This window comes from Lentinus tigrinus (assembly GCF_003813185.1).
Source record: "Lentinus tigrinus ALCF2SS1-7 unplaced genomic scaffold L226scaffold_1, whole genome shotgun sequence".
NCBI lineage: Eukaryota > Fungi > Basidiomycota > Agaricomycetes > Polyporales > Polyporaceae > Lentinus > Lentinus tigrinus.
Window position 1 is genome coordinate 1,020,425 of NW_027137910.1, and position 24,058 is coordinate 1,044,482.

General features: G+C 55.9%; 14 protein-coding genes across 14 annotated transcripts; 7 read left to right on the forward strand and 7 right to left on the reverse strand.

Annotated features, from left to right (window-relative positions):
• Positions 1-426: 426 nt before the first annotated feature.
• L226DRAFT_11098 (uncharacterized protein) lies at positions 427-1,038 on the reverse strand. The gene is made up of 2 exons (XM_067672128.1): positions 696-1,038; positions 427-643 (listed from the first exon to the last, which is right to left on the reverse strand). Exons 1-2 carry the CDS (start codon positions 852-854, stop codon positions 461-463), a joined length of 342 nt encoding a protein of 113 aa, XP_067542484.1. The 5' UTR covers positions 855-1,038; the 3' UTR covers positions 427-460.
• L226DRAFT_528142 (uncharacterized protein) lies at positions 877-2,069 on the reverse strand. The gene is made up of 7 exons (XM_067679275.1): positions 2,034-2,069; positions 1,850-1,958; positions 1,624-1,792; positions 1,403-1,563; positions 1,315-1,347; positions 1,197-1,265; positions 877-1,143 (listed from the first exon to the last, which is right to left on the reverse strand). The coding sequence occupies exons 2-7, from the start codon at positions 1,865-1,867 to the stop codon at positions 907-909; spliced, it is 687 nt and encodes a 228-aa protein (XP_067542485.1). The 5' UTR covers positions 1,868-1,958; positions 2,034-2,069; the 3' UTR covers positions 877-906.
• Positions 2,070-2,460: 391 nt separating this feature from the next.
• Positions 2,461-3,654, forward strand: L226DRAFT_564559 (carbon-nitrogen hydrolase; the record flags this gene model as incomplete). The annotated part of the gene is made up of 5 exons (XM_067683658.1): positions 2,461-2,603; positions 2,658-3,047; positions 3,104-3,123; positions 3,186-3,548; positions 3,608-3,654. 5 exons carry the CDS (start codon positions 2,461-2,463, stop codon positions 3,652-3,654), a joined length of 963 nt encoding a protein of 320 aa, XP_067542486.1.
• Positions 3,655-3,696: 42 nt separating this feature from the next.
• On the forward strand, positions 3,697-4,684 carry L226DRAFT_11360 (uncharacterized protein). Its single transcript, XM_067672153.1, has 4 exons — positions 3,697-3,890; positions 3,943-4,296; positions 4,360-4,471; positions 4,532-4,684. The coding sequence occupies exons 1-3, from the start codon at positions 3,801-3,803 to the stop codon at positions 4,399-4,401; spliced, it is 486 nt and encodes a 161-aa protein (XP_067542487.1). The 5' UTR covers positions 3,697-3,800; the 3' UTR covers positions 4,402-4,471; positions 4,532-4,684.
• On the reverse strand, positions 4,321-5,311 carry L226DRAFT_11243 (uncharacterized protein). The gene has a single exon (XM_067672143.1). The coding sequence runs from the start codon at positions 5,140-5,142 to the stop codon at positions 4,492-4,494; it is 651 nt and encodes a 216-aa protein (XP_067542488.1). The 5' UTR covers positions 5,143-5,311; the 3' UTR covers positions 4,321-4,491.
• L226DRAFT_450670 (septin AspB) lies at positions 5,238-6,976 on the forward strand (the record flags this gene model as incomplete). Its single annotated transcript, XM_067674962.1, has 8 exons — positions 5,238-5,466; positions 5,522-5,650; positions 5,708-5,789; positions 5,843-5,977; positions 6,038-6,155; positions 6,216-6,583; positions 6,639-6,885; positions 6,944-6,976. 8 exons carry the CDS (start codon positions 5,238-5,240, stop codon positions 6,974-6,976), a joined length of 1,341 nt encoding a protein of 446 aa, XP_067542489.1.
• A 410-nt stretch (positions 6,977-7,386) lies between these two features.
• Positions 7,387-10,867, forward strand: L226DRAFT_607140 (ARM repeat-containing protein). Its single transcript, XM_067685747.1, has 8 exons — positions 7,387-7,554; positions 7,627-7,719; positions 7,798-8,076; positions 8,145-8,235; positions 8,295-9,596; positions 9,648-10,061; positions 10,117-10,579; positions 10,628-10,867. The coding sequence occupies exons 1-8, from the start codon at positions 7,447-7,449 to the stop codon at positions 10,740-10,742; spliced, it is 2,865 nt and encodes a 954-aa protein (XP_067542490.1). The 5' UTR covers positions 7,387-7,446; the 3' UTR covers positions 10,743-10,867.
• Positions 10,868-11,022: 155 nt separating this feature from the next.
• L226DRAFT_450570 (succinate-CoA ligase) lies at positions 11,023-12,434 on the forward strand (the record flags this gene model as incomplete). The annotated part of the gene is made up of 8 exons (XM_067674957.1): positions 11,023-11,059; positions 11,123-11,238; positions 11,303-11,419; positions 11,473-11,616; positions 11,679-11,805; positions 11,865-12,203; positions 12,267-12,355; positions 12,408-12,434. The coding sequence occupies 8 exons, from the start codon at positions 11,023-11,025 to the stop codon at positions 12,432-12,434; spliced, it is 996 nt and encodes a 331-aa protein (XP_067542491.1).
• Positions 12,435-12,564: 130 nt separating this feature from the next.
• L226DRAFT_528146 (ankyrin) lies at positions 12,565-13,795 on the forward strand. Its single transcript, XM_067679276.1, has 4 exons — positions 12,565-12,677; positions 12,749-13,204; positions 13,256-13,345; positions 13,398-13,795. Exons 1-4 carry the CDS (start codon positions 12,576-12,578, stop codon positions 13,491-13,493), a joined length of 744 nt encoding a protein of 247 aa, XP_067542492.1. The 5' UTR covers positions 12,565-12,575; the 3' UTR covers positions 13,494-13,795.
• L226DRAFT_497118 (ribosomal protein S16) lies at positions 13,405-14,037 on the reverse strand (the record flags this gene model as incomplete). Its single annotated transcript, XM_067677596.1, has 2 exons — positions 13,405-13,743; positions 13,798-14,037. 2 exons carry the CDS (start codon positions 14,035-14,037, stop codon positions 13,651-13,653), a joined length of 333 nt encoding a protein of 110 aa, XP_067542493.1. The 3' UTR covers positions 13,405-13,650.
• Positions 14,038-15,330: 1,293 nt separating this feature from the next.
• Positions 15,331-15,825, forward strand: L226DRAFT_607144 (uncharacterized protein; the record flags this gene model as incomplete). The annotated part of the gene is made up of 2 exons (XM_067685748.1): positions 15,331-15,431; positions 15,482-15,825. Exons 1-2 carry the CDS (start codon positions 15,347-15,349, stop codon positions 15,823-15,825), a joined length of 429 nt encoding a protein of 142 aa, XP_067542494.1. The 5' UTR covers positions 15,331-15,346.
• A 202-nt stretch (positions 15,826-16,027) lies between these two features.
• Positions 16,028-16,533, reverse strand: L226DRAFT_607145 (uncharacterized protein; the record flags this gene model as incomplete). Its single annotated transcript, XM_067685749.1, has 4 exons — positions 16,028-16,215; positions 16,267-16,339; positions 16,392-16,419; positions 16,479-16,533. The coding sequence occupies 4 exons, from the start codon at positions 16,531-16,533 to the stop codon at positions 16,180-16,182; spliced, it is 192 nt and encodes a 63-aa protein (XP_067542495.1). The 3' UTR covers positions 16,028-16,179.
• Positions 16,534-17,093: 560 nt separating this feature from the next.
• Positions 17,094-18,973, reverse strand: L226DRAFT_564568 (importin alpha protein; the record flags this gene model as incomplete). Its single annotated transcript, XM_067683659.1, has 6 exons — positions 17,094-17,147; positions 17,203-18,021; positions 18,081-18,401; positions 18,456-18,635; positions 18,691-18,866; positions 18,943-18,973. 6 exons carry the CDS (start codon positions 18,971-18,973, stop codon positions 17,094-17,096), a joined length of 1,581 nt encoding a protein of 526 aa, XP_067542496.1.
• Positions 18,974-19,255: 282 nt separating this feature from the next.
• L226DRAFT_541526 (uncharacterized protein) lies at positions 19,256-24,051 on the reverse strand (the record flags this gene model as incomplete). Its single annotated transcript, XM_067682065.1, has 11 exons — positions 19,256-19,327; positions 19,391-19,789; positions 19,844-20,260; positions 20,692-21,192; positions 21,246-21,812; positions 21,865-22,140; positions 22,204-23,001; positions 23,052-23,429; positions 23,482-23,609; positions 23,666-23,853; positions 23,906-24,051. The coding sequence occupies 11 exons, from the start codon at positions 24,049-24,051 to the stop codon at positions 19,256-19,258; spliced, it is 3,870 nt and encodes a 1,289-aa protein (XP_067542497.1).
• Between the last annotated feature and the right edge of the window lie 7 nt (positions 24,052-24,058).

The window sequence follows — 24,058 nt, forward strand, 5'->3', positions numbered from 1 at the left end:
GTATTCTGACTAACCATGGTACTACTCATCTCAACATGAATCCCGTACGGAAGCGCTCCACTGCAACAACAAGGGCTCTGCATCGTTCGATGCATTCAACGGGGCAAACGAGTACCCATCCTAATAGCAATGCTGAAGTGCAAACAGCTCTTTTGGTACCTGAGACAGCGCTGAAGGCGTCGCTGGTACATATATCAGGTTGTTGGAGTCGCATTGTGCCCTGAGCAGACACTTGCAAACTTAGTATTCGGCGACATGGCTAACATCATCAAGGCATCTGTCGTACAGGCTGCTCCTTCTACTGGACAAGCTCGAACAGTTGACACGTCTTGCCATCGAGCGAGACGGCTCGCAGCTCGCCGTGTTCCCGGAGACCTTGTGCGTACACATCGTTTCTCGACAACTGCCTTAGAGATGCTAACCATTGTTCGATACAGCATTGGGGGTTACCCCAAGAGCTCTACGTTCGGACAGACCGTTGGCGGTCCCAATCCTGAGGTCTGAGGGTCGGGACGAGTTCGTCCATTACCAAAGCAGCCACTGAGAACCCGCCATAACGATGAACCACCTGATACAACTTCAACGACGTGACGGTCTTCGGCGACGTTTCATCACGAAAAATGGTAGAGCTCCGCGTTCTCTGCTGCAGTGTTGTCAGCACGTCGATGCACAGGTGCACATGATCTACGACTTACCGAGAAACTGAGATAGCGTCTCGACGACCAGCGAAGGAGTCGCCATGGACCGCGGGACGAATATCGCAGCATGAGCAGGACGCCGAGCTGGATTATTCCCCCTCCTAGCCGGCCTAGCCGGACTAGGCTCCTTCGGAAGATACCACAAGCACCGATCATGCAGTACTACCAGCATCTTTTTCAATGACGACTTGTGCTGTGACCCCTCAGCTCAGTATGGAAGGGTCTCCTTCTCAAACAACTCTAGCCACCCCCCGCGACCGTATGCCTCTTCGAAAAAGGTTCTTTTGAGACTACCGAGCGTAAGCAGGTCCGGACCATATGCCCATCCATTGATTGCGTCTGGCCAACGATGTGCGAGTAAAGTTGGTAGGGAAGGGTAGGTGGTTGGGACAGGTCCATTGTAGGTGAATGCGAAAAGATAGGCGGCATAGAATACACTCTGCATCTGCAAATATGTGGGTCACAACCGAGACGACGCTTATCACAGACAGAACTCACATCGTCGCAAGGCTCGTGGTACTCGCTCCGGCCAAGCAACACGTTAATCGACATGTATAGAGGTGTTCCCTACTTGCAATCAACCGTGTAATTCAGATGAACATAGACAGGAGCTTACAATTCGGTACTGGTCTAAATTACAGGTTTGATCCTATGGAGAAAGAGCGTTAGACAACGAGGTCCAATATATCGAATGAAGTTCTTGCCTCCGATGGGTAATTTACCAGCTCGGCCGTGTCGAGATCCTGTACGACTTCGGGCGGTCCAACTTTATTGCCTTCCAACGCATCCGTAGACGTCATCGGCTCTTCTAGCGCTAGGGATGTGTTCCTGTTTCTGGACCCGATGCTCGACAGATGTTCAGTAGCTGTGGGCACGGTGGTTAGACGGTCAACAGAAGCATGATCATGGCACAACAGATACACGCCTTTGAATGCATCTGTTACGGCCCTGGTTAAGTTCAAGGCATTCAGATACTCAGCGAGAGAGTGATTGAACCGGGCCATCAGAGTATCTTGGTGTGTGAGTGAAATGCCGTGGACGGAATGCCATTCTGGTACGTCCTGGTTGGAGCCTATCTCGTGTTGAAGTTCGACCTAATGGAGAGAAATCTGAATGAGAAAAAAGAAGATCAAATACGACTGAACACTAACAGTCATACCAGTTCCCATGGAGATGCATGCATGAAACGGTGAAGTGGGTCCACTTTCGGCTTCTGGAGGCACGATGTTGAACCGAGCCTATAGGTCATCAACTTGATCACTACAGTGGTCACCGCTCAATTCATGTCGAAGTACTGTGCAATTGCAGGTCAGGATGTTGATTTACAGGACTCACATGTCCGCAGTGCAGTATACTAGGTACGTAGTCCGGGTTAGTAGGTAACTCCTATCCGAGTCGGCCCAGCCGTTTCGTAGAGTCAGTCTTAGTTTGGATATAGTCCGCTTAGTCAGCTAACTGAATCTGTTGGGCGTTTCAAGCAGCACGTTCTTGAGCACGCAATACAGTTCTGTTTCTCAAGACTCTTCGGCCTCTCTCGGGTTCAGTACACAAGATGGCCCTCAGATGAACATCACGAGTCTTCTCTCAAGTGGAACGACTCGGCTCGAAAGACGGATGAGCACGGGAGCTGGCGTAACGCTTCGTGAGAACCGTGACCGTTCCTGGATCCGAGTCCGGTCGAAGAGGCAGCTCCCTGGGACATATAATGCGTTGTTGACTCGATACTAGTACCGCGCCCATCTCACCGTCATCTTGCAGAGCGATGGCTAACATCATTAGGGCTTCGGTAGTCCAGGCCGCTACGGCAGCGTACTCTCTCACGGAGACCTTGGACAAGCTCGAGAGGCTCACGCGCCTCGCCAAGGAGCGGGATGGCGCACAACTCGCTGTATTCCCTGAGGCTTTGTGAGTGTCTATAGGCCAATCTGTACTGAATTCCAGACGCTGACCGATATGCAGCATCGGCGGTTATCCGAAGATGTCCACCTTCGGGATGGTCGTGGGGGATCGTCGCCCAGAGGGCCGGGACGAGTTCGTGCGCTACGCAAAGGCGGCGATCGAGATCCCTTCGCCTGCCATAGCGCGGATCGAGCAGATCAGCAAGGAGACGAATGTCTTCCTCGTCGTTGGGGTCATCGAGCGCGATAACGGCACCCTGTACTGCACCGCTGTCTTTGTCGACCCCGAAAGGGGGTATCTGGCGAAGCACCGGAAGCTCGTACCTACTGCGATGGAGCGCACGATCTGGGGCCAGGGAAATGGGACGACCCTCCCGGTCGTCAGCAAGACGTTCGAGAGTCCGGCTGGTCAGGGAACCGTGGACGCGAAGCTGTCTGCCACTATCTGTTGGTAAGTTGTATGTGTACGTCTCCTGAATCATGGTGGCTGATAAATGACACTCTCAGGGAGAACTACATGCCCCTGCGTTCGTCTTCTATTTATGCTTTAGGAGATGCGGCAAAGCTCACCACGCTACGATTTCCGCAGTGCGGACATGGTACTACTCACAAGGAACCCAGATCTACTGCGCACCTACAGTCGACGCGCGCCCTCTGTGGCAAAACACCATGACGCACATTGCGCTCGAAGGCCGGTGCTTCGTCCTCTCAGCTTGCCAATTCGCACAGGAGAAAGACTACCCGCCCGACCACGCCGTCGCGAACAGCGAGGCACGGGACCCGAACAACGTCATGATTGCTGGCGGGAGCGTTATAATCAGCCCTCTGGGCAAGGTACTTGCGGGCCCATTGCTTGGGGAGGAGGGCATTATCACTGCGGACCTGGATATGGATGATTGGTACAGGGGCAAGTTTGATTTGGATACGACTGGGCATTATGCGAGGAATGATGGTGAGTGGTTGGTGCTTGCTTGGTGGTTGTAGATTGTCGTTCTCATAGACCCGTTGAAGTGTTCCAATTGCGTTTGGTTGACCCTGCGGTGACATCGCAAGGCTAGTAGCTCGGAGACAATGCTCAATGTATCATGTACGTACGGAACAGCCCATTGCCTCGGGACCGAGACCCCAAGCTAGCCATTGTCGGCTCCAGGTGAACTCTCGAATGTCGCTTTGACTCCGCGACCGTCACATATGCCGTGTCGCCATGACATGGATCTGCTCATGTCACGGCTTTGGCCCAAGCGACGGGACAAAGAGCTTTTGGTACGTGGCACGCCCCGTCGGAGATCTAATTGTATGCAGCAACCCAGGCGGCACCGGTGGCTCACAGGCTGACCACTATATAGGGAGTACCCTCGATTGCCCGGCACCCCTGCATTCTTGCCGGTAACCACGTCTCGGCCCAGGTTATTTCGCTTGTTTTCGTCTACCACTTCGCTCTTCATACGATGACGCCCCCGTCTCCCTCTCGCACCGACTCTAGCATGCTGGGCAAGCTTCTGCAAGGAGCGTCACTGGGGCGCAGCACTACCGCCACTCGGAGCATTGAGCAAAAGGGCACTTGTTATGCACGGGGGATGGACATCTTCGCTCCTCGGGTGCCTCAGGGCCGAACAGTTGTCCGCACGGGCCAAGAGCGGGAGCGTGCATGCAATGTCAATGGACCCGAGTTCACGATGGAGAGGCGCCTGGAGATCCAGGTGAGTACTAATAGTTGCCGCCGTTCCATGTCAAGTGGTCATTAATGATGCGCCTTGGTCCAGCGTTGGTGCGAGGCGGTCGCCGCGGCATCCCGTGGACGGTAATGGTGTGCCAACCTAGACTGGGTACCACTCCCGGGAGTGATGGTGCCCTGCCTGGAGCTTCTATGCCAGAGTGAGCAGTTCCCTTCCCTGCTATTCATCGTTGATGGGTCTGATCGCATGCTGCCTACAGGCGTTAGATCTAGCTACTTGCACGCTGGTTGTATTGGGATTCCTCGAGTGTGCTGTCGTGTTTCTCGTGCGCGGATATCGGTTGCGTTGTGTTAACCCTACATAAGATGTATGATTGCTGAATGCGGAAGAGCTGACTCTCAAGCGGGGATCAGCGCCGTTAGAAAGCCGAATTCTGGGTGCCGACATGGCTGGTCGCGCTCTCACTCTCCGCCGCCTCCGACGTCCATACGGTCCAGATTCTGGCTGGGAACAGTGGTGCAGGTGACTGGAAGGGGCAGAAGGGTGCCCTTTAACGCCGCCGCACGACTGAAGCGTGTGCAGAAGGCTCGGCAGCATATGAAACGGGAGAAGAGCGCGGGTCGGAGCTGGTAGGATGTCTGCACACAGCAAGTCGCCCACCATCCGGGGCCACACCCCGCTGCACTGGGTAAGCGTCCGCCACGTAAACCGTCGCCAGGGCTCGCGAACGAGCTCTAATAATCCGACTCTGCCGTCCTCTCCAGCTTGTAGTCCCCAGGCCCGACCTCGTATTGGGCGCCGCCACAAATTCAAGCAGCACCAAACAAGCACAGCGCCCGCGTCCCCCTTCAGTTCTTCCCCCCGTTCCATTCCTCGCGGCCATCCAGGTAGCGCACGGCTCCTCGTCGTCCCCCCTCCCTCTTCCTCTCTCGCCCTCTCTTCCGCTCGTTATCGACCCACCAGCCATGTCCGACTACGGCTCAACCAACGGCGACGCGTCCCTCTCCCCCAGGACCAACGGCTCGTCGCCCTCGCTCCAGCAGCAGCAGCAGCAACAGCCTGCCCCCGACCAGCCCGCCCTCTCCCCCATCATCCGGAAAAAGCTCATGGGCTTCGTTGGTTTCGCCAACCTCCCCAACCAGGTCCACAGGAAGAGCGTCCGCAAGGGCTTCCAGTTCACCGCCATGGTCGTTGGTACGTAGCAACTCGTTACACGTACCGCGCGTTCTGAACGAACTCGCGTCTCCAGGCGAGTCTGGCCTCGGAAAGTCGACACTCATCAACACCCTCTTCAACACCACGCTCTACCCGCCCAAGGAGCCTCTTCCCCCCAGCGCGGAGCGTCCCTCGACAGTCGCCATTGAGAGTATCAGTGCTGGTGAGTAATTCATCCTCTAGCCGACACTAGCGCGTCTGCCTCACGACTACCGCGCAGATATCGAGGAGAACGGTGTTCGCCTTCGCCTGACTGTCGTTGACACGCCTGGATTCGGCGATTTTGTTAACAACGATGAGTGGTACGTCGAATTTGCGCTACGCATGTTGCCCGCGCTCACCGCTCCTTTCGCAGCTGGAAGCCCATCGTGGAGAACATTGAGGCGCGTTTCGACTCGTATCTCGAGCAGGAGAACAGGGTCAACAGGCAAAAGATCGTCGACAACCGCGTCCACGCCTGTCTGTACTTCATTCAGCCCACAGGTCACTCGTGAGTGTCTTCCCCGTTAAGCGCCATTCGTTCGGTGCTGATTCTTCCAATCACCGACAGTCTCAAGCCGATTGACATTGAGTTCATGCGTCAATTGCACACTAAAGTGAACCTGATTCCCATCATCGCCAAGGCGGACACCCTCACGGATGAGGAGGTTGCCGAGTTCAAGGCTCGGGTATGTCGCAACCAACAGTGCTTCCGGAACTTCCATATGCTCACGCCCCGTATCCATCAGGTGCTGGCAGATATTGCGTACCACAAGATTCACATCTTCGAGGCACCTACATACGAGAACGAGGATGAGGAGGCCATTGCGGAGGCTCAGGAGATCGCCAGCAAGATCCCCTTCGCTGTCGTTGGCTCTGACAAGCTTGTCAAGACCCCTGACGGCCGTGAAGTCCGTGGGCGTGCGTACCCCTGGGGTGTCGTCGAGGTCGACAACGAGGACCACTGTGACTTTGTCAAGCTCCGCCAGATGCTTGTCAGGACGTACATGGAGGAGCTCCGCGAGTACACCAACGATGTCCTGTACGAGGATTGGCGGACGGAGAAGCTGCTCAGCATGGGTGTCGTCCAGGACTCGACCGTATTCAAGGAGATCAAGTAAGCCATTGCTGCCATTGCTTGGTTGAGAACTATGACGCTGATTATTGCGTAGTCCTGCTATTCGTATCCAGGAGGAGCGCATCATGCACGAGGCTAAGCTCGCCAAGATGGAGGCGGAGATGAAGATGGTCTTCCAGCAGAAGGTGCAGGAGAAGGAGGCTAAGCTTAAGCAGTCGGAGGAGGAGCTTTACGCCCGTCATCGTGAGATGAAGGAGGCTCTCGAGAAGCAACGTCTCGACCTCGAGGACAAGAAGAGGCGCATCGAGAGCGGTCGCCCGCTAACGCCCGAGAAGCAGAGCGTAAGTCCCGACGCCCACCTCGACCGCTTCACTCGCTCACACCTAGTGTCTTCCACAGACTGGCAGGAAGAAGAACTTCCTCCGCGGATAAGGGTTCGTTGTGGTATATCTTGTCGCATATTTGGATTCGCTTGCTGTCTCGGTGTTGCCGTACTTAGTACTTCCTATTCTCTCCCCATTTGCACTGCATACCGTACATCTCCGGTTTCTATGATGCGTTTGTTGTTTCTAATCCGCTCGTGGTGCCGTCTGCGGCACTCGCCCACACTCCTTACTCCTGGATACCACTTTGTCTGATCACCCTGGTCCGTAGCACGGTCTGTTCGCTCCCTACCAAAATATTCGGACCTGTAGCGAGCCCCCATGAGTCTCTTATGACATACCCTATTGCCACTCTCAAGGGTCAGCTGGATTGCGCGCGAATATAACGTCACAAGTACAAACGCCCGATTGTATAGATCACCTTTATCAAATCAACATCGCCAAATATCTAACTGTGGCGTGCACATCCTCCTTGGCTTGTATTCAGCTACTCAACTTTGCTCTTTTCTCTAAACTATCATGGCCAATGTGCAGGCAGTCCTTTCCGCACTCGAAGTTTTCAGCCAAGCACCTGAGAAAGCCGCCTTAGATCGGGCGAACACATGGCTGCAGGACTTTCAGCACTCAGTAATTACCCATTTCGCCTTGGTGCTTCCGGAGGACCGCGACGTCTGACGCTCCGCTTCCAACCCTTGCCAGTCTGAAGCCTGGGCAACGTGCAATGTGCTCCTACTATCGCCAGAAGCTCCTACGGCCGCGAAGCTTTTCGCCGCACAGACATTCCGGGCGAAGGTGCGTACCCAAGTACACTCTGGACGCGTACCGCAGTAGACCTCCCCGTCCACCGTCTTATGTTTTCTGTTCATTCAGGTTACGTATGACCTCGCCGACATGAGCAGTACGGATCTACTCGGGCTCCGGGACACCCTGTTGACTGCGCTGCAAACGTACCATGCCGGCCCGCGGACGATCTTGGTGCAACTTTGCCTCGCCATCTCTGCGCTCGCGATCCAGCTGCCTGCGTGGGAGGACCCGGTGGGGACGATGATTGATACGTTTGGAACGAACCCGGCGGCGGTCCCCGCGCTGCTGCAATTCCTCACCGTGCTACCTGAAGAGTTGACTACAAATAGCAAGATCCCGATTACGGTACGTGCATTGTGCCCTTTCCGGTGCTTATATGTGCTAGGTACTCAGGGAGGGGCTTGGATGTGTAGGACGAAGAGTACAAGGAGAGATCTGCAAGATTGCTCACGATGAACGCGCCGCGGGTGACGGAGTTATTGGCTATGTATCTGCAGGCTCCGGGTGCGTAACAGTGTTTCCCGTTGACTTGTGACACGCTGACGCTGACGCATTAATATCAGGTGCAAGCTTCGCTATTCAGACCCAAGTCTTCCATGCGCTCAGCAGTTGGCTGATAGCAGGCGAGATTCCCCCAATGAGCCTGCTTAGCTCTCCATTACTCGCCTTCGCGTTCCAAGCCCTTGACTCGGAAGATCTCTTCGATGCCGCCGTCGGTGCCGTCTGCGACATCATCCACGAGACGCAGGAGGTCGACGACAACATGCCGGTCATTGAAGTCATCGTGCCGCAGGTCATCGCGCTCAAGCCGAAGCTGCAGCAGTACAGCGACGACCCGGAGCGGATCAAGGGCTTTGCGCGCATATTCACCGAAGCTGGAGAGGCCTACCGCAGTCTTCTGCTACACCATCCCGACACGTTCTACCCCATCGTGGAGGCCATCGGAGAATGCGCCGCGTACCACGATCTCGACGTTGTCCCGGTCACGTTCAACTTCTGGATGCGTTTGGCACAGAGCATCGGGAAGAAGTCTGCCGTGCCGCCTCTCTTCCTGGAAGCGTACCAGGCACTCATGGCTGTCATTATCCGTCATCTGCACTTCCCGAACGACATGTCTTCACTGACTGGTCAAGAGGCGGACAACTTCCGGAGCTTCCGCCACATCATGGGAGACACCCTGAAGGACTGCTGCTTCGTCCTTGGGGCCGAGAAGTGCCTCATGGCTACGTACGAGATGATCACCAATGGTCTCTCGCGTGGTCCTAACATTTCGTGGCAGGAGATCGAGGCGCCTCTCTTCGCGTTGCGATCTATGGGTGCAGAAGTAGACCCCAGCGACGACCAGGTGGTACCGAAGATCATGGATTTGATTCCCCGGCTGCCGCTTCACCCTCGCGTCCGCTACGCCGCGCTTCTCATCATCGCCCGCTACTCCGAGTGGATCAACAAGCATCCGGATTACATCCCCGCGCAACTGCAGTACATCTCCGCAGGATTCGAAGACAGCGATACTGAGGTGAACGCGGCCGCGGGCCAAGCACTCAAGTACCTGTGTCAGGACTGCAAACGGGTGCGCAGACCTCCTCCATCGCCTGGTGCGGCTCAGTTACTGAGTCGCTCTTCCTTCCAGCACCTCGTCGAGTTCCTGCCGCAGCTGCATTCGTTCCTAGCAACCATGGGCAACAAGCTCATTCAGGAAGACAAGGTGCAGGTGTATGAGGCGATCGCGTATGTCATTTCGGCGATGCCGATGGAGCAGGCTGCCCAGTCTTTGCGCACCTTCTCGCTAGACATCCTTGGGCGGGTCCACCAGATGACTATCAAGACTACGCCGGCGACGAAGGAGGAGCTCGTATTGATCGGAAGTAAGTATACTTCGGCCGTTCCTGCGCATCGTTACCTGACCAAGCTTGCAGATGATCTTGAAAACCTGGAGGTGATGTTGGGCGTCATCCAGTCGTTCGGCGAACAGCTTCCTACAGCTTGCCAGAACACATATCAAGAGGCGTGGGCTGTATTTGATCCATTCGTCGCGAAGTACGGGACCGACTACCACATCTGCGAGCGGACCACCCGCGTTCTCCGCCTCGGACTCGGCTTCTTCGGCTCGGCGACACTACCAATCATCCCGTCAGTGCTGACCAGATTGGGTGTCTCGTTCGAGGCGACCGGGTTCTCAAGTTACCTGTGGTTGGTGGGCAAGATTGTTGCTCGTTACGGAAACGAGGAAGACCTGGCTATACGAGCGGCCTTCAAGGACGTGTACGAGCGGTCCTCGAGTCAGCTATTCGCTATCCTCCAACAGAAATCTCCGCAGATGATACCGGACGGTAAGTCTTGTATCCTCAGAATGACCGACAACATAAGTACTGACCTAGTGAACAGTCATGGAGGATTATCTGCAAATGCTCATCCAGATGATTGATTTCACTCCTGATATCTTCTTCCCCTCGCCAGCCCTAGCCATTGCCTTCCGCGCGGCGATGGCTGCACTCACTCTCGTGCACTCTGACATCGTATTCGCAGCGCTTGACTTGATCCGCACCATCCTCAGCCACGAATGTCTCCAGCCCACTGTTCAGCCCCCGCCTCCGAAGTTCCCAATCTACGCCGCAGCGATCCGGCCTGTCGTTGAGCGAGAAGGCGCCGAGCTTAGTGGGCTGCTGCTCTCCGGCACCGTCGGCGACTTCCCAGAAGAGTCCATGCCCATGGTGGTCACTATCTTCCGCGTGCTGAGTTCGCTCTGGCCGACGCAACTGCTTGCGTGGTTGCCGCCCGCTGTGCAGCAGCTTCCACCTGCCATGGTCACGGATGCGGTCAAGACGACATTCATCTCGGACGTCAACAGGTACGTCTAGCGTTGTTGCTCGTCGTGCGATGCTAATGTATGTTGCAGCGCCATGCAATCGCGAGACTATGACAAAGTGAAATATGCGCTCAGAGCTCTCCGCCGTGCCTCGCGGAAAGCACGCGAGCGGAGACGTGTGGGACCGATGGATGGCCGCGAGTAGGGATAGTGAAGTGAGCAAAGAAGTGTACCTATACATACGCCCCGAGTACAATTACATGAACTTGTATTGATACACAACTCGAGCTCTGTCCAATTGCTGCTGCGCGAGCTGTGCGTAGGACCGTGATTTCGCGGGCGGCAGGACCGGCAAGCCGTGCGGGCGCACTTGCGGGGGAGACGGGGGAGAGCACGTGCGTGATGTGCCAAAAGAAGTGCGATGCTGGCAGACGCGGTGAGCGCGTCCGGGCGAGCCAGCACAACTCTCTTCTTTCCCTACTCCGATGTTTCGTCGTGCTGGACAGTCTCTTTCGTCCGCAGGTGATGCCCCTCCGTCTCTACACCTCGTGGCGTTTAGTTGACCCGCTCCATTCTTTGAATCAGCTGGGCGCCGGGCGTTCTCCCAGTCTGCGGCTCGCCGTAATTACGATGCCACCATACCCAACCTCCTCATCCACAGGGATACCAAGGTCCTCTGTCAGGGTCTCACCGGAAAGACTGTGCGTTTCTATACCACTTACAGATGTGCTTCGCTGCTCACGCGATGCCGACGCGCTATCACAGGGTACTTTCCATGTAAAAGAGGCGCTCGCATATGGCACTAACATGGTCGGTGGTGTCTCCCCCAAGAAGGCGGGGCAGACGCATCTTGGTCTTCCTGTCTTTGGCACCGTGAAGGAGGTGAGTACACTGTCAAACTATTCCGAGCCTCCGTCGCCAATCGAACACGCCAGGCTGTGAGGGAAGTGAAGCCCGACGCGACCGTCCTCTACGTACCACCACCCACCGCGGCGGATGCGATTATCGAGGCGATTGAGAATGAGATTGGTCTCATTGTCTGTATCACGGAGGGCATTCCCCAACAGGACGAGGTCAAGGTGAGCACTCAGCCGCACTACGAGCGCTGCGATCTCCGTTGCGACGCCCCGTCCGTGATCAGGTCATGAACGCACTCAAGAGCCAGTCCAAGTCGCGTCTTGTTGGTCCCAACTGCCCCGGTATCATCAACCCCGATGGCTGCAAGATGGGTATCCAGCCGGGTGCCATCCACAAACCCGGCCGTATCGGTCAGTGCGGTTTCCGCCACCATTTCCGTGCGGTCAGTTGACATGCTTCGGAATCCCAGGTATCGTCTCGCGTTCCGGCACGCTCACGTACGAGGCCGTCGCACAGACGACTGGTGTTGGCCTCGGCCAGTCGCTCGTGGTCGGTATCGGTGGTGACCCCTTCCCTGGCACGAAGCACGTCGATGTCGTAAAACTGTTCCTCGATGACCCCCGCACGGAAGGTATCGTGATCATCGGCGAGATTGGCGGCGGTATGGAGGAGGAGGCTGCCGAGTACCTCGAGCGGTACAACAAGACTCGCGCGAACCCCAAGCCCGTCGTTGGCTTCATCGCCGGCCGCACTGCTCCCCCCGGACGGCGTATGGGTCACGCCGGTGCTATCATCTCCGGTGGCAAGGGTAAGTGGACATTGAGCTCAATCCGTATAATGAATGCTCACGTACGTTCTCGTTTATCTGCAGGTGCTGCGTCGGACAAGGTTGCCGCTCTGGAGAAGGCAGGCGTTCTTGTCACCGACAGCCCCGCAAAGATTGGTCTCAACATGCTCAAGGTGCGTCGGCCTGATGCGTATCCGAGGCTGCGTGTCGCTAACAGTATCGTAGGCAATGCAAGCCGCCGGCCTTGCGTAGGGTGCTCTCAGATTTATAGAGGTTTCTCGTTGCAGTCCTGTCTGCTTACGTAATAGACTAAGGATACGGTCATTGTATGTACCTCGCGGCGGGGACTCCTCTTAATGCTAACGTACACTGCTGTCTGTGTACTATACCACGATGTCCACCACCTATAATCCATCCGAGTCTTTCAGAGAGGCCGCTTCATACCTGTCCAAGGCGTCGTCGCTGAGCTCCGTGTCGAACGCGACCAAGCTCGAGGTTCGGAGCCCCATCCGATCCATCCGAATCTATGCCTGACATTTTGTCTTCGGTGCTTGGGCTCAGGATAGCTGTACGCCATATTCAAGTATCTGACGGTGTCGTCGACACCCAACGTCCCGAAGCCGTCTATATTCGACTTTACGGGCAAGGCGAAGTGGGAAGCATGGCAGACTGCCGGGAAGACGTACCAAGACCCTTCCGACGCGGAGAAGCGGTACTTGGAGATCGCACGGAGCTTGGGGTGGGTCGAAGGTAAGGCGGAAGAGCCTAAGCCAGCGACAACCAAGGAGTCTGAGGACGGAGGAGAAGAGGACATATGGGACAAGTCGGACGATGAAGGAGAGTCCATGAAACCCAAGCGAGAGGGCGGCGCAATGGGTCGGACCACGAGCACTATGACTATGGAAGACGATAAAGGGAGCTCAAGTGCACTCAGCAACCTGGCTGTTGCGGGAGACGTCTCTGTGATGTTGGCGTACTTCCATGGGCAACCGGACGCAGACGTGAACGCGCGGGATGAAAATGTAAGTATAGAAACTCAATGTCAAGCAGCTGTCAGAGCTTAAAAGATGTAGGGATACACGCCTTTGCACCTAGCAGCAGACAGAGGCCACCTCGAAGTGGTGGACATCTTGCTCAAACGAGGTGCAAACCCAGAAATCAAGGTATGTTCCAGCGTTCTCGAGATGGGCAGCGGGTCACGCATTCTCGACGCAGGACCCGGACGAGTTCACGGCGAAAGAACTGGCAGAAATCGCAGGACATACTGATATTGCAGCCCTGCTCTCGGATACACAGAACGCATCACCATAACCCACATCCTTGTCCCACCCCTTGCCTTCGCACCCTCCGTCCACCTCGGCGTGTCGTTGTATCTAGGGGACCAGACAGGTTGGAGCTTGTGCGTTTGTGACGTCGGGTGCCTCCTGCGCAGTGTATGGATATGTGCGAACGGTCATGTGGCCAAGAGCTATGCAGAGGGTTGTGGGGTGGCCTCTGATGATGGTGACGCGGGGAAAGACAGGGTTTCCGACTCCGTACGCTGCGATGGGAGGATGCCACCCTATGATCGTCATGAGCTACTGGTAGAATGCAACCGAAGTGTATGAACACGCACCATATGCAGCAGCTTCGTCACCGTCTTGCTGGGGGTAGCACCGACGTTAAGCCAGTACTGTATCCGCTGCACGCTCCATTGGATAGTCTTCGTGCTCTCGCCGGGCTTGAGACGAGGGTCGTAGACACCGAGGAGCTCAATTGGCTTCGCATTTCGCCGCTGTCTTTGATTTACTGCAACTATGTGGAAGATACGGCTGTTGCGGACGCCATGAACGGCCATCCGTAGTCTGACAGCCATGGTGGACAGTGGTAGGAGGGACTATGTGCCGCAACCTGACACAGACGCGCCATGCACCGTGTAAGCGCCCACGTCAAAAGAGGGCTTCTGCGTGGGAAACATCACGTGGAGACAGGTACTCTGAGTCTCTCTTCACCGACTCTGATGTTCTGAGTACGTACTACAAGTACTAGTAGCGGTAGCTAGATTGCACTGCGGGTCGCAGCCGTATAGCCTGCGTTATGCTGTTACATATACGTCAACGTTCTGTGAATAAGTTCAGCACGCATGCTGACCAGACCGAGACCGCCGCATGTTCTTAGGTTCTAGCACTAGCCTGAGGCCAGTCCCCACGCCAATAAGTACCGGACAGTATGTACTGCGGTTATCATTCACACAGACTGGTAGTACCACAGCTGCGTATGCGACACTCTGCATTCCTGACGAGCCGTAACGCCGGTGCCCTGCTTTGTGGAACGCGCAATGTCTGTGCAACATCATCAAGCTTGTCAAAGCTGCGACGCCGCGAGCGGAGCACAAGTCTATTGCCTTGCTTAGCATTTACGTGAACGCGAGTCCACATCAATTGTTGGCCTGGCGAAAGCTGTGGTCACGCTCCACCTTACGGCGAGTCTGAATCCTCGCTGCTGTGCTTCCGCCCCCGTAGGCGTTGAGACCTCTACACATTTTGACAGGCTCGGAGACGATAGCCGAAGTGACGGCCAAGGACCCTTGGATAGACCAAAAATGAATAAATAGACGAATAGCCTCTTGTTCAGATGACGTTCTGCGATCTTGGAGGAAGGAAACATTGGCAAAACAACTCCACTATGGCAGAGCGCGTGCAGCGTAGCACCACTCGCAAAATAACGGAGGTCAAGACATACAACTCTCTATATCGCTGACACCCGTACATATATGCCAGTGGGCGGAGTCTCAGGCGTCCGGACCAAGCCAGGAGGAAGTACAGATCGTCGAGTGGATCACAGATTGCGGCATCCAGGTCCAGGATATGGCATGTAGGCGAATGTGAAGAGTCGCCTACCTTGGCGGGGACCCCCAGTTCCGACGTCCGCAAGTCCATCAATCTGTTTCACTTGGTGGAGTAACCACAACGGCCGACGGGGTCGCATGAGCGCGTATGACTCTCGACCCTGTCGATAGCTGTGACCGCCTCAAACCTTGCGACGTCATACGGTACTCTCTGCGGGACTCTCAGCAGCATAAATACCAGCCTAGAGGGTCCCTAGCTCAGCAGGAAGTCACCTCCTACTCACTCAGCCCACAACCGCCACTTCTCTCTGCCCACACTCTCATCCCACTGCACACCATGTTCAAGCTCCCCGCTACCTTCGCTCTCTACGCCATCTTCTTTGCCGCCTCCGCGGTTCAAGGGGCATCGCTCGCTGAGAGGGGTCCGTTGCGCCCTACTCGCCTCTGCACGCTCGCTGACCCGTCGTTGCAGCCTGCTCGTCGCCCGACCTAACCAAGCCCGTCTGCCAGACGACCGACGGCAGCCCGAACCAGGACGACTGTGCCGCGGCGCTGAAGAAGCTCAGCGGCCAGTGCCACCAGTACAACAACGTCGGCTCGTACTGCACGAGCATGGTCACCGTCGGGACCTGCAAGATCGACGTCTGCGGCTACCCCGGCGCCGAGCTCGACAGCGGCGTCAACTGTGGCGGGTACCTCCAGACGATCCTCAACGACTGCTCGTCTGGCGGCCGCGTTGGGGGCTACCTGGAGCCGGCCAAGTGCAATGTCGCATACGGCGACCAGCCCTACAAGCTCCAGTTCTCCCACTCCTAAGCGGTACGACTTTGGTGCCTATCCCCGTCGCACCTCCGCTAACGGTTCCGATACAGAGTTAACGGTTGACTTTCTTCATAGTCCATACACGCACCTTATCGCGAGCCTTCGTGCTTCGCTGTTCCTGTTCAATGCTCGATATGTGTAATTTGCTGCCCGAGACTGTAATTTTATGGACAATATCAGTCCGCTATTTGCCGCGCGTGCCCGATGCCGACATGAACTGTTCCGCATACAGATTATCGCAGTAAGCAGCCAAATAAGGGATCTCAAGGGATAGAAAACATTTGATAGCACATCTCAAAGCGTAATGACAAGTATACAGCGTGTCGACGCATGCCATACAAACTGGGCTCATACGTCCTCGGGTCCAGAGCTACCAGGTATCAGCTGCAATGTTCTTGGTCAGTTATGGTCTCTCTTAATTTCATGATAAAATACCATGCAGATGTTGTTGCCGTTCAGCAATGTCTGGTTGAGCGTCGTCTTCTTACGCCCTTGTGCTGTCGTCTCGCTGCGGTCGCCACGTGAGTACCATGCACAATCCACGGAGACAGAATACTTACTACTCCGTGACGTCCTCAAGAACCATGTCTAAGTAGCATAAACAATACGTCAGCCAGGTTAGACCACGGAACGGCGCGACTACTTACTGACGAAATCATCGAACCCGAGCAGGGTGCCCGTAAATTCTCTATCGTTCTTCATGATGACCCATATGCGCGAGCCAATGCACCGATCAATCAATTCTGGGTTTCCTCAGCGCCATGATTCACATGCTGCATTGTTCAGAGTTGAATCTCACCGAGAGGGAGGATTTGGGAAGCCATGTCGTGCTGGTTTGCGGTGAACCACTGATCACCTGCCTAATCGGACCACTGACGCGCGGTGGACCTGCGGGGAGAACGGACCGACACATGCACACCTTCGATTTTCGGTGTCACGTATCAAAAAGTGCCACCGTGGTACTGCATAATATGTATATACACTTCTCTTCATATCTAGACATGATACATACGCTCGTCATCATCAGGGGAATATACACGTAAGGGTTCAATCGTTCATGGGCAATGGGGAATATAAGACAGCGCACGAAACCCGTAACCAGTCAAGCCAAACGACAACACAAGACCACACTGGGAGAGGGGAAGCGTCGCAATTGATATTCAGTATGGTGCTGCAGGATACACGATGTGGGATGAATGGTGGGCCAGAGAAACAAAGAAACGGTCGATGGTCATGACTGGAGCTACATAACTATACACCCTTTACTGCCCGAAGCTGAAACCACCAGGTGGCGGCGCAGCTCCCTCGGGGTTGAACTGCGAAGGGGTCATTAGTCCATGTATGCCTGACAGTGTGTAAGCTGAGACATACCTGGAACGACCCTGTGGCATCGACAGCAGGCTCGGCCTCCTCGTCGTCGGGGAAGTACTTGTCCATGATGTTGAAGGCCTTCTTGTAGATCTCGAGGTTGTCGTGCTGCTGCAGGTTGTGGATAGTGACCATGCCACCAGCCTCCTCGACGAAGAGCGCGTATTGGTTGACACCACCCGGGCCCTGGGCCTGCTTGTCCATCTCGCCGACCTTGAGAATGTTGTCAAGACCGTCCAAAGCAACCTGGATGATCTTGTTGTCCATCATCTGCAGCAAGTCACACAGGGGCTTGATGCAACCCTGCGAGACGAGGTACCGGATCTGCGAGGGCTCCTGGAGACCACCCGATGTAGCGTTCGAGATGGCCCAGCAAGCCTCCTTCTTGGTCTTGAAGTCGGCAGTCTGGAGGATGTTGATCAGAGGAGGGATGATGTTTGCGTCAATGACTGCCTGGATCTGCTGGGGCGAACCAGCAGTGATGTTCGAGATGGTCCAGCAAGCCTCCTTCCGGATACCATCCTTCGGAGAGGAGAGAAGGGAAAGGAGAGCGGGGAGGGCACCGGAGGTGATGACGACCTGGGTCTGGAGGTCGTCACCAGTGACGATGTTGCCAACGGACCGGAGGGCAGGCGTCTGGACGGACGTCGAGGGATGCATGAGGAGGTCGACGAGACGCCTGCAGACACCAGACTCGATGACAGCTTGGATCTTGTCGTTCGAGCCATCAGAGAGATACGAAATTGCCCAGCATGCATCAATAAGAATCTCATCGTCGAGCGAGTAGATAAGCTTGGTCAACACGGGGAGGGCAGGCGAGATCTAGAGGTTGACTGACTTAGCAACTACGAGCTCTCGCAACGAATGGACAATAGACTTACCAGATCCCAATCGGGCTGAGGTGACTTGCCTCGGCAGAAGTTGCTCAGGGTCCAAGTGGCGTTGCGGAGCATGCTGAGCTTGTTGTTCTCGCTAAGGAGGTTCAACAGGGGGCGGAGAGCACCCTGTTGAAGGACATAATCGCGGCATTGCGGGCTATCTCCAGCGATGTTGCCGAGGGCCCAGACAGCCTGCTCGCGGACGTCGGGGACAGGGGATGAGAGGAGCTTGATGAACTCCGGAACGGCCTGCGCGTTGATGACAACCTGAGTGTGCTCGGCCGTCCCGGAGGCGATGTTGGTCAACGCCCACGCAGCCTCGAACTGAAGGTGACGTTGAGAAACACGCTACGGATGACGACCGTTATTGGAACATACCTGAAGCATGGCATTGTCACCGCGCAAGAACTCGACAAAACGCGGCACGACTCCGCACTCAATAACGCGCTCGATCGGGGGGTTCTTTTCTTTTGAGAGGAGTTTGCGGAACTTGGTGGTCGCGTCCAGCTGACGATCGGGGTCATCGGAGAAGACACCAGCGATCATGTCCTCCGCGAGCTGCCCGCCACAGTGAGCAAGCCGACATGATGAGCCTCTGAGTGATAAGACGCACCGGAGACTCCCAGCTACCCACACCGCTCTCATCGTCGGAGTCGGGACCAGTACTGGGGAGGAAGTTACGCCTCTTGGAGATGTTTTCCTCTCGCTTTTGTCGACGAATCTCGACCTGCTGTTCCTCACGACGGCGCCGAAGCTCGTCCTGCTTCAAGCCACCCTTGCTCTTGTACTCTAGATGCGGACGGTTTAGTCGTGATCGCGTGCGAATTCTGCGTGAGGACGCGTCAGAGACGGCGGCGACACATACCTGCCCTGCGAGCTGCCACACGAGAGTCCATGATGGTGGATGTAGGAGGTAAAGATGTGCTATGCGGAAGAAGACCTCGACGCGCAGAGGCCACCCAAATCAAGGCCGCATACAAAGAGCGTGACGCCGCGCGTGCCCCGTCACAGTCACGCGACCTTTTGACTCGGATATCCGCGAATTGTCTTTCTTTCTGAGTCGTACACAAGCTTTGTAGTAATGATGATAGCGATAGCATATCCTACACGATGCATGATACTGGCCAATGAGACAAATCACTGAACGAGAGCCTCTGTTACATGCCACAACCAGCCCTTTACCCTATAACGCGCGTCGGGCGCCCATCCAGAAACGCCGCGATGTTCTCCACGGTGTCGCCCCAGAACGCCTGCGAAAGATTTCACGAATCAACAACAATCATTGCCACCACGGCCTGAAGACGGAACCATACCTCATAATTCGAGTCGCTGACATAGCCAGTGTGGGGACTGAGGGTAACGTTATCCAGCTTCCTGATCGGATGGTCCAACGGTAGCGGTTCCTCGTCAAAGACGTCCAACCCTGCACCCGCGATACGCTTCGCCTTCAAAACATCGATCAAGGCAGGTTCGTCAACGAGAGGACCGCGAGAGGTGTTGATGAAGAACGCCGTAGGCTTCATGAGTGCGAGATCGGCAGCCGTAATCATACGGTACGTGCGCTCCGACAGCACCATATGAATGGACACGATATCGCTGGTTTTGAACAACTCTTCCTTGGAGGACACGTACGTCACTCCTGCGCTCGCCGCGCGGTCGGGGGTGAGGTTCGGTGACCAGCCTATGACCTCCATCCCGAAGGCCTTCGCGATCTGTGCACGTAATTAGAACAGGAGGACCCTTGAGGAGAGGGGCATTCTACCAACCTTTGCGGTAGCCGCGCCCAGCCGACCAACTCCCACCAAGCCAAGTGTCCTCCCTGCAAGCCCAAAGGGGATGGTGACCTGCCAAGGCACGGCGCTGGCCTTGACCCGTGCATCCTCGACGGCGATGTACCGCACCGTCGCCAGGAGCAAGGCCCATATGTGCTCCAGCGTCGAGTTGCCCTTGCCACCCGTACCGGAAACAACGATGCCCTTCGTCTTTGCGTAGGCGACGTCGATGCCGGCATTGTATGGACCAGTTGTAGCGATGAACCGCAAGTTAGGAAGACGGTCCAGCAGCGATGCCCTAAACTTCGTCCGCTCCCTCATCGCGCATACAATCGTGTACGGTTCAAGCCGCTTGGCAAGGACGTCTTCATCAGCAGTCGTGTTAGGGAAGGAATCGATGGCAAGCCGGTCCTTGATACCAGACCAGTCTGCAAACTTGAACGCGACGTTCTGGTAGTCGTCGAGGATCGCCACGCGAACACGCTCCGAAGGCATTTCGTTGACGATGGGTGATGGACGAGTACCTTGAGGGACGAGGGAGAGGACGTAGTACCATGAGAACATGGGTGGCGAGCCGCGCTATTTTCGATCCGGTCCGGCTGTCCCGCCAACATGTCGCGAGGGAGGTGTCAGTAGGAAGACATATGACGACACACGTACCTGCTCTCCCAGGCAACTGCAAGCGTCATGAGAAGTCGTTCAGTCGAAGCGCAAGAGGTGCAAGAGAATTGTATAAGTCTCGAAGTATGCGTACATAACATTGCTCTACGTATCATTACCGAAGGGATACTACAAGCAAATCATCAGTAACGGCTCCAAGCCCACAGCTACGATGGACGTACCTCAAACGATTCTGGGGGGTCAGCCTCGGGCGCAGTCTCGTCCAGCGCAATGTGACGGCCAGGCGTGCTCGCCGGCGGGTTTTGCGCAGCTCCCGGTGCTGCTGCAGGCGGTGCAACGGGCTGCGTTTCGAACTCAATGTAGTCGGCCTCCTCGTCTGGACGCAAGTCCGCCATGATCAAGATGCCGCCCCCACCTCCAGAGCGATCTGCTGCGAGTGCCGCCGACACAGCCGACTTCGACGCCTTGGTGGGTGGTGGCCGAGTCGACAAAACACGGACAGGCTGGTAGCGACCATCGGCGGGGAAGGTGATGTACGCGAGCTGAGCAGGGGTTACTCGGGAGAAGTTCGACAGCTTCTCTGAAGATGGCTCGGACTTGCGGCCCTTGCCTGTGCCCTCTGCCAGGTTCGACAATGAGCCTGCGATGGGTGAGACATCGCCATGACGTGATGACGACGCCTCGGCGCCCTTCATCTCGACATCACCGTCCTTCTTGTCCTCCTAGAATAGTGGTCAGTACTGCATTGATGACGCAAACACAGACGTGCGCTTACAGCCACAGGTTCTCCCGCCTCGGCAGCCTTCCTCTTCTCCCGAGCCTTGACCTTCGCGGTTGTTGAGAGAACAGCAGTAGTGACCTTCGCGACGGTCTCCTTCTTTGGCGGCTTCGTCGGAGCAGGGTAAGCGAACAGACTGGGCTTTGCGTTCGAGACGAATTCGAACTTCGGTGCCTTGAGGTTCTCGTCAAGACCGATGATAGCCGTAGGCTCGAACGCGAGACACGCGCAGTGTGCGAGCGGGTACCAGTACCAGAACTGGCAGAAAAGGACCATGCCGACGATGGCACTCGTGTTGCGGCTGCCGGCACGGCTTTGCAGGGAGATCGTAACGTTCCGGCCACCTGCATCGATGAGACCTTGGCCGAGCGCAGCACCGAAGCGAGCCATAGGGTCGTCGTGCTTGTCGGAGACAATCTTCGCGTACAGTGCACGGGTCGATGCCAGGGATGGGGAAGAAGCTTCGGACTGCTCCACAAGAATCATACCAAGGGAGATGAGGGCACCTTGACGAACGAAGTCGACGCTGTCCCGGGTCATGGGCTCTAGGATATCAATGGCATCCTGTGTTCACCGTCAATAATATGAATAAGGTGGTTGTTGGATGTATGCGTACCTGGAGACCAGTTCCAGCACAAGCAATACCAAGGGCGAGGGTGGCACCGCAGCGGACGTGCGGGTTGTAACTCTCCGACAACAACTGAACTATGCGAGGGACCTGTGCGGGGTTCTTGAAGAGCAAGAAGGCCAGGCTCGTCACAGCAGCGCGGCGAACGTCATCCGAAGTGTCCGACACAGCTACATGCAGGAGCTGACGAATGGCCGAGTTGTTCGAAGTGCCAGCGTACGCCAATGCGAGCGTGTAGACACCACCATAGCGGAGGATAGGATCCTGCGATATATCGCGTCAGCAAGGCACGCTACCCAGGAAGTACCAATATATATATACACGCACTTTCTCCGCCATGAGCAGCTTGACCATATCGTCCGCCTCTTCTTGGCGGCCGTAGAAGATGAGGGCAAGACCGATGGCAAGACCACGAATGATCTTCTCGTGCTGGGTCTCCCGTGCATAAGTGAGCATCTCCTCAGCGCTGGTCGCATCCGCCGTGCCGAGCATGATGAGACCCATTGCGTAGCCAGCAGCCTCACCAGCGACGGCGGAGTCGGTGAAGAGGGTCTGCTTCAAGTCGTCGTACGCCTCTGCGCTCTTTCCACCCATACCCGCAACACCGAGACCCAGAGCCGCGCCGTGCTGGACGACCTCACTGATCGAGTTGCGGAGCATGTTGCGAAGATAGTTCTCCACCTCTTGCCCACTACCGCAACCGGCGTTTACGAGGCCCATCGCGTACAATGCACCACCCTCCATGTAGGCGTTAGCCCCAGTAGCGCTCTCCTGGGCCTGGGCGGGAAGGTAGGGGCCAAGGATATTCATGCTCTCCTGGAAGTGACCCTTGTGGATAACACCAATTGCAGCAGCAGCGGAAAACTTGGACCAGTTGTTCGCGAGGACGAGCCACTCCAGGTTCTCGCGTAGGAAGATGTCGGACGTGGTACCCGCGTGCATGAACGCGTTCTGAAGCGAGAGCGCGGTGTGGTAGATGGACGAGCGGGGTTCCAAAACATCCTTGGTGTTCTTGAGAATGAGCATGTCAACCTTGTTGTTGCGCTTGAGGAACTCGAGGTACAACTTGATTGATTCCTGACCGAGGAGAATCTTCCGCAATTGGTCGTAAATGGGCTTGGTCTCCTGTTTCACTAGTCAGTGCGCTGCCACCCATGAAATGTGTGGATACGAACCTCAGTTCCTTCAGGGAGGTCCTTCCGGATAGCTTCCCGGAAGTCCTGGCTGCCACCCTCCACAAGGTCAAACGCGAATTGGTACGCAAGGAGCTTCTGGCGAGGAACGAGCGAGTTCAGGAAGGTGACGGTCATCTCTGGAGAATTGAGAGTAACGAGGATACGCGTGAGCGCGTAGACGTGCGGTGACTTCGCGTCGCCGGTGGGGGCGGGGAAGAGAGGGAAAAGGAACTTGAGGACCTGATCGCGGTACGCAAGGGGGAACGCGGTATCAAGGACGGCCTCCATCGCGTATGAAAGGAGAGTCGTATCGCGAGTCTGTTCATAAATCGACTTGACGATGTCGAGACGTCTGGACTCGAGTGCTATACCGATTGCCTTTGAAAAGTGTGAGTAGCTCCCTCACACGTAAAGGTCAAACAGCGCGCACCTGCTTGTACTCTCCCTCCGCTATGCATCGTCGGAAAATGCCCTCAATGATGCCTTGTAGCCTTGAATCGATCTTCCCCTCCGTCTGCTCCGTGATCCGGCTCTGGATATAGCGGTCGATTGCCTTGGCTGTGAATGGCTCTCATGAGCATATGCATACGATTGGTGTGACAAGACAGACTCACAAACTATGGTCTCCACATACTCTTCTGTACCCGGACCACGGGTGTCGTTCTCAAATGCGCTCCCCGCACCAAGGGCGAAGGACAGCGCTTCTTCATAGTCACCGAGGTAATAGTAGACTTTGCTTGCAAGGAGTGCGGCTGAGTCGTGCGCTTCCTTTGGAAGCTGCTCGCTCTCGTAGAGAGATTCGCTAGTGTAGAACGGGTTAGTACAACGTTCGTGGTTCGACCATGATGACATACATGAGTGCAATGTGCTCCGAGATCTCTGCCCAGAACTGAGGCACAAGTTGGTTCAACGCCTTGAGGGCGTACTGCTTAAGAACAGGCTCTGGGTCTGAAAGCAGGGCGAGCACGCCAGCGGCGGAGGATTGTGAGGGAACACCCATGGTGGCG